This window comes from Aspergillus fumigatus, chromosome 1 (assembly GCF_000002655.1).
Source record: "Aspergillus fumigatus Af293 chromosome 1, whole genome shotgun sequence".
NCBI lineage: Eukaryota > Fungi > Ascomycota > Eurotiomycetes > Eurotiales > Aspergillaceae > Aspergillus > Aspergillus fumigatus.
Genome location: NC_007194.1, coordinates 305,104 through 314,550, shown reverse-complemented (window position 1 = coordinate 314,550; position 9,447 = coordinate 305,104). Strand labels below are relative to the sequence as shown.

The window sequence follows — 9,447 nt, the reverse complement described above, 5'->3', positions numbered from 1 at the left end:
TACGAGGAGACTAATCCTCATCCAAATACGTGGAACCTCAATTCTTGACCCCGGCGGACTGTTATCACCCGGATCATACCAGTACCTGGAAGACTCTCGAACGCTTATTTCCGAGGATGGGAAAGGTGTTGACGTTGGCGTCGTCGTCCTTGCAGAAGAAACAACTTTTACGAAGGTGTAATGGCAAGGAAAAACACCTTCAAGCAGAGTGAATGTATAATTAGAAAGAGATTGCTCGTATAGTTTCAAGTTTCAGAGTATACGGGAAATGAATTGCTAAAACGCGGCATGCATATGAAACAGATTATAATCTGGGAACAGCTGAGAGCGTGAAGATTGAGCAAGGTGTTCAGTGGGTTCATACTGTGAGGAGACTTGAGATTGAACAAATTTTTCAAGTGGATTGTAATCTGGAAACGGCTGAGACACTGAAGATTGAACAAAATGCTCACGCGAACTATAGTCTGCAAGCTGGGAAGGGGCTGAAGCTAGATGTCGGTTGTCAAGTGGATCATAGTCCGGAAGCTGAGAAGGGAAAGAAGGTTGAACAAAGTTGTCAAGTGGGTTATAGTCTGGAAGCTGGGAAGAGAATGAAGCATAGGCAGTGTTTCCAAGTGGATTGTGATCTGGGAGCTGGGAGCAGAATAAAGCTTGGTTAGTGCTCTCAAGTGGATTATAACCTGGAAGCAGTGAAGAAAACGAGGATTGATCAAGACAATCCCGCGGAGTATCCCCTGCAGGCTGGGAAGGGACTGAAATTTGGTCATGGTTCTCGAGCGGATTATAGTCTGGAAGCTGGGAAGGGGCCGAAGCTTGAACAAGATGCTCAAGAGGATTGTAATGTGGAAAGTCTGAAGAGCTTGACGGCATCCGTTGACTATTCAAGCGGCCATTATCACCGCTGGAGTCTTGGTGTTGGGACCGAACTAAAGTCCGAGCCAGGTTACCAGGGGAGTTATGCGAAGACGTGGAAAATCCATCGCTGCTCAACAGCACGCATGAAGGCGGGGATGATCCCCCCTGTAAGGGCAATATAATAGACGCCGGACTGTATGGGTCGCGCACTGAAAGACCAGCAGCTCCCTCTGGGTGATGGGATGGTAATCTAGCGGAGTCTATTCTGGGCTCAGTTTTCCGAACAAGCTTTAAGCGTTTTCGAGCCGGCAAGGCATGCATCCCTTCGGAGCTTCCTGGTCTGGTAGAGCAGCGTTTTCGTGATGTTTTTAAGCTGGCGTGTCCCGCGGTGGAGATCGAACTTGTACAATGGTGACTTGCCACGGCGAAAGAAAGGTTGAGCCCCGACGCATTTACGGTATTCCGTTGCAGTATACATGCCTCATATATTGATTTGAACGCTAGCCGCAGGTGTTTTCGGTATTCGTCATTCCTTGTTTCTTCGAAAGCCTTCAAAGCCTCAATCTCAATGCTTTCAATCTTTATCCGTTCAAAACTATGGTCGTCAGCTAGCGGTTGAGCAGTATGTGGGTAGTCACTAACTTATCCCTAGCATTATCAAGAGGGGCTAGTACGATCTCTCGGCGCTCGAGCCGTGACCATTTCTCCCCGTATCGTTGTAGATAGGTGAGTCGGGTATGTAGCTTTGTTCGCTCCGACGCATTCTGAGAGTGGTACGCCTTGGCCACAATATTCTTGACGGCGCTAGTGAGGTACTTCTGGTGCCGTAGCTGATTGGATTGTCTTCTTAACCGTGATATCTCCTCGCTGATGATATCGTAAAGAACGATCAGAGTAACTCTGCGCCGTATAGGTTCTTTACCTTCCGTCTTCTCTGCGAGCTCTAGACAGTGTCGCACGAATTCGAATGGTGTACGGAAAGGATCCATACCCCAAAACGTTGACGGGTTCGAGATCCAATCTTTTAATGTTTGACTGTCCTCACCGGTCCGACGGCTCCACCTTTTTATGAGTGCTGCAAGTCGTATCGCTTGCTTGGAGGATAACTTGTCGCCCGACTTTGATTCCCAGCATCTGAACCAATTTTCAGGATCCAAATCTGGATCAGTGCTTAAGATCTTTTCACGGCATGACGTGATTCGGCCGCGAGAGTTGGAAATTTTGTGTAGTGTTTCGGCGAGTTTCTGACGCCGTCAGCTTGATATGAACGTGGATCAGAGTAGGAGACTGGCTTACAGGGTCACCAGCGGAACGTATGGCAACCGCTAGTTCACGGAGTTTAACAGATACCTCTGAGCTAGTCGCATCTACCATTGAGGGCAAAAGTATTGACCTAAGGTCGAATGGAAGAAAGTTTGGAGCTTGAAGATCTGAAGAAGCCGGAGAGGGTGGAGTTGCTTCGAAGGTTGGCGGGTCTGGCTGGCCCCTGAACCCCGCACAATGTCACGGGAAGGCTTAAGTAACATTTATATCAAGCAAACCTATCAGTAGCCGCCCTTGGCCGATGATTTGGTTGCCTTAACGGGATGTGATAGCAAATCAAACGTTTTGTAATTCAATTTCCAATAAAATCATCAGCGGCCTATTTTAGAGCACGTGTTCTTCATTGGTATGGCCAAACTTTCGCGTGTAGCTCTCTTTGCTTCTCGTCTTCCGCCAAATTGATAAACTCCTGCTTGAAATAGTTGTTCCATTTCCTGGCATCTTCATATCGTTCTGGAGAAACCATTCCACCCAGAGAGATAAGTCCATCCTCTTGGAGCTGGTGAAGAATCATTGAGACTCCTTCGACTAACTCCATCTCATTTTGGTGCTGTTCCAATTCCTTATCTGTGAATTCGATTGGACGTTTGATCCCACCGCCACTTATCTCATTCCAATGAGCGAGAGCTGTGATCATTGCATTGCGTAGTGAGAAGAGATCCTCCCGGTCCCAGCAGCAAGGCACCAGGGAAATGATTTCAGCTTTGATGAAATGCAGTGGTTCACTAAGCATCCTCCATCGGAAAGGATCCACATTCTTCAGCCTCTCGAAATAAAATTCTAGAAGTTGCTTCTCGATTACTTGGCACTCAGCTTGTGCGTTCTGAGAAAGTTCAAGCATCTGTGGATACGGCCTCTGTAGAAAGATTGGGGACGCGGAAACGTGCTGCCAGTCAATTATGGATGTGATATGGTTCGTTTGTGGATCAACAAAAATGTTATCAAGATGCAAATCAGGGTGCGAGACGGTATTGGTTTGCTCACTGCACAGTGAAGGTGGGACAAGAAAAGGAACGAGCTTATTATATCGCTGAAGCATCGATATATAATCACCTGGGGTTTCTGGCTCTTCAACTGACCTTTGAAAATTCATTCGTGGTCGCGCGTGCTCCTCGGCCCATTGAATCTCATTCTTCCCAATAGCTAAAGCATAATCCACGATGCTACTCCCTAGTGATTATCAGAACCAATGAATCAATGATAAGGTATGAAACAACCCACATGGACCCCTATCGAGTTCCATCAACGCCCTTTTACCCTGCCAGTACTTTGGGTGAGTAAGAGGGCCAATCGCAAATTTGGGTAAACCACGGTTTTGTCCCGGCACCAAAGCAAAAGAAGGCCTAGGCTGTCGCGATTCGAGGTCCGACTGATAGTATATGCAGCCGTGGCTCAGGAAAGTGATCGATGCGAGCTTTTTCTCTATGTCGACAATTTGTTCGACTATGTGCAACCGAGACGATAAGGGTAATTTATCCCACAGTGATCCCAACGGCTGCCCTATCGCCTTTTCTTCAAGGATATACTCAGCACCTACTGTATTTGACTCATCTGCTGACCACGCATAGATTCGGGGAATAGGTACCCCTAAGCGGTCACGGAGCTTCGTGCATGTTAGTTCCGTGCAGATGAGTCATGAGGTCAAACACCTACAAATTGGCGTGTGGCTACCTCTGAGGCAGTTGTGTAAAAAGTTGGTCCCGCGTTTGGGTTCGGCAGCCTAGCAACTATCTCTTGTCCAGTACTCATAGTCAGGACAAGCGCTTTATTGTATTGCCCTTCCACGCATTTCAGAACCTTGATACCTATAGTTAAACAATTAGCCGTGCGGGGATTTAATAGTGATAAAGACTCACATTGGGCATCATCAAGGCCGGTCACGTTGACGGCAGCGTCCAAAAGTGCTGGCAGATTGAATTTACGATAACGCACTGCGAGCTTCTCAGCTTCCCGGCTCCTAAGAACTCGTTATTAACAGGTAGGCAACGTCATAAGGAATCACGCACAGCCATCGGTACCGTTGGTATTCGTATAGATGGGCTTCTTCAATTGGTATCTCGGCTAATATAGTCAGTGACAAAGACTGATTGCACCTTCGGATACGAAATACCTTGCCCTTCTCCCAAACTTCTCCATATTGGCGGCGTCATATGATGCCGTATAGATTGGCTTCTCTCTAGATAAGAGAAGCTACTGAACGCTCTTCGAAACATACAGATATTTGGGTGAGCAAAGCTAGATAGCTTTGCAAAGGAAAGAAGATCAAGAGCCATATTTAATTGTCCGGGTGGCGATGGTCAGACTTGGGGTGGTTTGATTGGCCCGGCAACCAGAGGATGGGAACGGTCCAAGTCCCCACTCCCTACTACAAAGTGCTCCATAACAACATCTGTTTAATCTGTATCTAATGAGGGACCGGTTATCATCGCCAAGTTATTCTTATTATTTCTGAGTTCTCCGATGTACTCCACAGGTTACATATTCACATAGCTCTAGTTAAAGGGAAGTAGCAGAGCCAGGCTAGAAACTCCTCATCGTTTATTTGAGGTCTGTAACTGTTACATTCATTCGGTTTTCTCAACAGCACCCGCCACTTCTTCAACCTTGAATTGATCTCCCAGACTGAATCGTATCTTTTGTCCAATGACCTGATGAGTACCAGCGTGTCCTCCAGTTCTGCCCTTGATGAATTCCTTGACTGTTCTGTCGGTCGCTTCACTGTTCGCCTGTATTACTCCAGTGGCCATTGTTGGATCCTGTGTATTCCGATGCACATCGAAACGGAGGTCCTGGGTCTTGACAGCGGTTTTGGACGTCGCTCCATCTGGAAAGGTAAGGTTCTTGAGCGAATCAGCGTTATCTCTGATCTTCTTCGCAAGCGATTCGAAGGCGGCTTTGGATATTTTTGGCATTGTGAATCTGTAAGGTACATTTCCATGATTAGCAAACTCATCAAAGGCTTCGGAATATAGAAGAGAGCAAACAATGCTTGTCATACCTTCGGTGGATTTTCAGTTCAAATTCTTCAGCTTGAATAGACCTAGTACAGGGCTAGGTGGTATCGGAGGTCTTTTGAGAAAATTTATAAACCTTTGGGCGGGTAAAGTGAGAGGATTCCGAACAGTATCAGGAGCATGATCAGGGGGAAGATCGTAGTTGCGGTTACAAAATAATTCCTCGAGGATCGTTGGAAGAAGACTTATTGCAGCAGATAGTAGTTACCAAAGGATAATAGGTACGAAACGACAATGGTTACCAGAAGGATAATAGTTACCAAAGGATAATAGTTACCAAAGGATAATAGGTACGAAACGACAATGGTTACCAGAAGGATAATAGTTACCAGAAGGATAATAGTTACCAAAGGATAATAGTTACCAAAGGATAATAGTTACCAAAGGATAATAGTTACCAAAGGATAATAGTTACCAAAGGATAATAGGTACGAAACGACAATGGTTACCAAAGGATAATAGTTACCTGAAGGGTTATGGTTACACAAGAATTGAAGCGCTGGAGGCTGCAGGAGACTAATATTCGCAGAAGCAGCTGACGACGATACCATGTCTGGTTTTGTCGCAGCCCTCTAGCTGCATCCCATAGTCAGATATGGATCCACTAGCTTTCTCCACAAGGCTTGGCATGAACGAGCCACAGCTAACCCTAACCTATCCGAGGAAACTTTTATGTCTCTTTGGATGGAAATACCTAGTACAACGTATATAAATTATTTGGCTACAGTAAGGCATATTATTAATGAGTCCAAGCTCGGCCTATGCTGTTCCAGGATGTATTTTACCTGTGTCTGGAGCCAACAGCTGTTAGTCGCCCTGGACAGGTTCGCCCAAACAGAGTATCCCACCCCATGCTCTGCGCTTCCACAGCTCAACTCACTAATTCAAAACTCATCAGCAAGACCTCAGCGAGCACAGCTCCGTCTATAAGATGTAAGCCTTGTCTCAAATGCTCACCGCAATCTGGCACAGACCAGTTCATCCTTTCACCATGCTCTTTTCTCGAGTAACCTTTGCCTGGGCAAACATGTTCTGCTTCACAAAAGTCGGGAAAGCCTCCTCGTCCGCATCAGGTGGCGCACAATCAACAGCTTACCAGGCTACCAATGAAATTATTTTAAAATACGCCAGCGTCTCGCCGATGATTCAATCAAACTCTGGCACGATGGAAGTTACCTCGCCGTCTAAGCGCAGCTTAGCAGGTCTACACGCAGGACAACCAATTCTAGATGTTGTCAAAGCCGAGATGGACTTTGGGATATCTTTCTTCAGAGGCTTTTGCGGCGTTGAAAACAGAGGGGGCCAGTATCGTATGGTGTTTACAGCTCGTTTCCAAAAAGCCCCCGACGCGCTGCATCTCATATCTTGCCCAAAAGTGATTCGCGCAGCTAATTTGACCCCTGCTAAGCGGGAGTCACTTCGAATCAACCTTGAAGCTGTTTCGGACCGTATGGCAAAAGAGGAGTGGGACAAACTCGAGAGTCGTTACGAAATTGTCAAAAAGGACTGGCTGATTGTGTTGGATGCCTAGGAAGAACAAGAGATTTAGTTTTATTACCGGGGTTTTCAAAACGAGACAACTTGGATGTAATGAAGTTTTATCTGGAGTGTATTTGGAAAGGACTTCTTCCTGCCAATCTCTTTTCGCTGAGTTTGGTCAAATCCTATCTTGAATGCCTCTTTTTCTGAGAGTCCTTGCTCTCTTTCTCGACATTCGGGGCCGATATGCTAGAGGCTGGTCTGCGGAAAGACTTTGATCAAACATAAAGGCGCTCTGCAGGAGAATGTTCTTCCTCGGTATTTTCCTCGGAAGGAAGCTCTCCAGTTGAGTGCCCTTTTTCTCTGCAGGAGAGAATTTCTAGAGAAATGATCTCGGCGCCGAAAGTCATCGGGAGATACTCTGGAGTGACCCACACGCCATTAGTTCCACTTTCAGGAGATCCATCGATAGGATGCCATCCTCTATCCCCATCAACATACCCATACCGGCCTGTTTCCTGGGTCTGATTATGCGGCCTTTCAATGTATTCAGCACAACTTATTCTATTGTACGTGCAAATAGCGGGCGGCTTTAGATTAGGTAGGCAGATTGCTCCCCCCTGTAGGAAGAGCCAGCGTCAACCCATTTTCATCTTGAAATATGGTTTGTCAAGGCTGCTGTGAGATTTTAACCGAGTCAGTGTTTCCGGAGGGCATCTCAAGGAGGGCAGGCGTGAGTGGTGGTGCAAAAGCGTGGTAAGACGGGACATAGACCGGATTCCTCACTTTTTTTCTTTGCCTACCATCACAGCCTCTCCCTTAACAACCTCCTGTAGTTCCTTCATTGTGAACTTCAATTCTCTCTTGGGGCATCCCAGTCAGTTCTCCTAACTGCTGCGAAGACTTTGACTTTCGGATTGTCCCATTCCTTCTTTCCCTCATTTGACCGATCTATCCGAACTCTGTCGTCAGCAACGACAAATCGTGCGTCTCCGCAAAGTAAACTTGCGTTCACATTACTTGCATTCCAATATGATACTTGCGATGGGCCCCGTCTTCACGTTTCTTGCGCTCTCTAGCACTCTTTTCGTTGCCATCGGCTCGGCCGCCCCTGCCAACCAGAACGAGCGTGAAGACCCTGGGGTATGCGAAACGGTCACCACTGTTGTCTGGACAACGGTCGACGTGGCCACTACCATCTACCCTGCTCTGAAAGATACGGTTATCACTGGTACTGTCGCCGTGGTCAGTGCTGGGTCAACCTTAACTACACCCCCTGGTCCTGGGCAGGCCGAAACCACCGAGTCGCAGCCCACCCAGCTTGCAGCCACTGTTGTATCTAACCCAGTCGTCGCCGCTGCTGTTCATGCCGCCGCTGGAGAGCGCTGGACTATCCAGGCACCTCAGCCTCCAAGCACCGCGTCTCCTTCCGCGTATACTACTCAGACTGCCCAGCCAACCCAGCAAACGTCTAGCCGCAGCTCTGATACAACTTCCGGCAGTGGAAGTAGCGGTGTCTGCTCCAAGGACTCCCCCTGCTTTGGCCAGCTAACTTTCTACGACACTGCGACCTCCCCAAGTGCCCCCAGCAGCTGTGGCCTGACCAACGACGGATTTACTGAGGACGTGCTAGCCCTTCCCGTGGGCATCATGACCAACGCTGACTGCGGCAAGACGGTGACCGTCACATACAACGGCGTTACCAAGACCGGTACCGTAGTGGACAAGTGCATGGGTTGCAAGCCCACCGATCTCGACGCGTCCCGGCACTTGTTCGGCGAGCTGGCCGGTTTCGGTGCGGGCCGTCTCTACGGTGTGTCATGGTACATCAACTGACGTCGTCCTTTCGGTGATTGAATCAGAAGACTATAGCATGATCAGGGCGACATCTGTTTCAGTTGTCGTTGTTGTCCTTGTTATTGTTTTTGTAGCTAGAAGAAGAGAAAATGCAAGAGACGCCCAATTTCATGCTGATGAGTAACCCGCACAAAACTTGCGAGAGAACTCGGGCTCTGACGCTTGATTGATATTATAAGAAGAGCGTCCATCATTGTCTAAAATTACCATCAGACATGATATCGCGCCATAGCTTGAGATATGCTTGTGAAAATCAGTATATTTCCGCTATATCCATCGCGTCTAATACACGTAGGAAAAAGCCCCGACATGACTTGAGATCTAGACAAAAATTGTGCAAGGAGTTTCAGCTTACGGTTGCTCGGATCCATGCGATACCCGGTTCATTATCAGGCCATTCCGGTCGCGAGGCAGCGTTACATGTCCAAGATCAGAAATCAAATGACATGGCAGTTTCAGATGGGTACGATCACGAATGGCTGCGCCAAATTGCTTGGGCATGTTCGTGGTAAGCAAATATCCTGTGACTAAAGCAAAGGCGGGCACTGAATAAGCGGACATCCAGATTAGACAGGTTAGAGCCGGAGATCCCAGTTTAATCTCACAAATTGACCATCGGAGTATAATTTTGTCTGTATAGACTCAAACAACATGAAAAAGAAGGGGTAGCAAGTGTCATGAGGACGTTCAAGAGTAAAACTAAGTGAGATATAAAATATTCCAGCAGGAATACTTCGTTAAACTCGAGCTCTTTCATCAGGTCAGAACAGTAGTGATGTGATACACTTCAAATGCTCTGTCAAATGGTCCCGTAGGTCTTCACAAGTAAACAGATTGCCACAGAAATAGCATAGTTGTTTGATGACTTTAGTAGCGTTGTACCGACAGTTCCTGTTAAGGGCTAACTGTACGTCAGAAG

General features: G+C 47.3%; 4 protein-coding genes across 4 annotated transcripts; 2 read left to right on the top strand and 2 right to left on the bottom strand.

The window, feature by feature from the left end:
* Nucleotides 1-1,463: 1,463 nt before the first annotated feature.
* On the bottom strand, nucleotides 1,464-4,314 carry AFUA_1G00840 (uncharacterized protein; the record flags this gene model as incomplete). Its single annotated transcript, XM_744743.1, has 5 exons — nucleotides 1,464-2,099; nucleotides 2,537-3,321; nucleotides 3,400-3,547; nucleotides 3,832-4,135; nucleotides 4,289-4,314. 5 exons carry the CDS (start codon nucleotides 4,312-4,314, stop codon nucleotides 1,464-1,466), a joined length of 1,899 nt encoding a protein of 632 aa, XP_749836.1.
* Nucleotides 4,315-4,742: 428 nt separating this feature from the next.
* Nucleotides 4,743-5,090, bottom strand: AFUA_1G00830 (uncharacterized protein; the record flags this gene model as incomplete). Its single annotated transcript, XM_744742.1, has 1 exon — nucleotides 4,743-5,090. The coding sequence occupies one exon, from the start codon at nucleotides 5,088-5,090 to the stop codon at nucleotides 4,743-4,745; it is 348 nt and encodes a 115-aa protein (XP_749835.1).
* Nucleotides 5,091-6,141: 1,051 nt separating this feature from the next.
* On the top strand, nucleotides 6,142-6,723 carry AFUA_1G00820 (uncharacterized protein; the record flags this gene model as incomplete). Its single annotated transcript, XM_744741.1, has 1 exon — nucleotides 6,142-6,723. The coding sequence occupies one exon, from the start codon at nucleotides 6,142-6,144 to the stop codon at nucleotides 6,721-6,723; it is 582 nt and encodes a 193-aa protein (XP_749834.1).
* Nucleotides 6,724-7,703: 980 nt separating this feature from the next.
* On the top strand, nucleotides 7,704-8,507 carry AFUA_1G00810 (RlpA-like double-psi beta-barrel domain-containing protein; the record flags this gene model as incomplete). Its single annotated transcript, XM_744740.1, has 1 exon — nucleotides 7,704-8,507. The coding sequence occupies one exon, from the start codon at nucleotides 7,704-7,706 to the stop codon at nucleotides 8,505-8,507; it is 804 nt and encodes a 267-aa protein (XP_749833.1).
* Nucleotides 8,508-9,447: the final 940 nt, after the last annotated feature.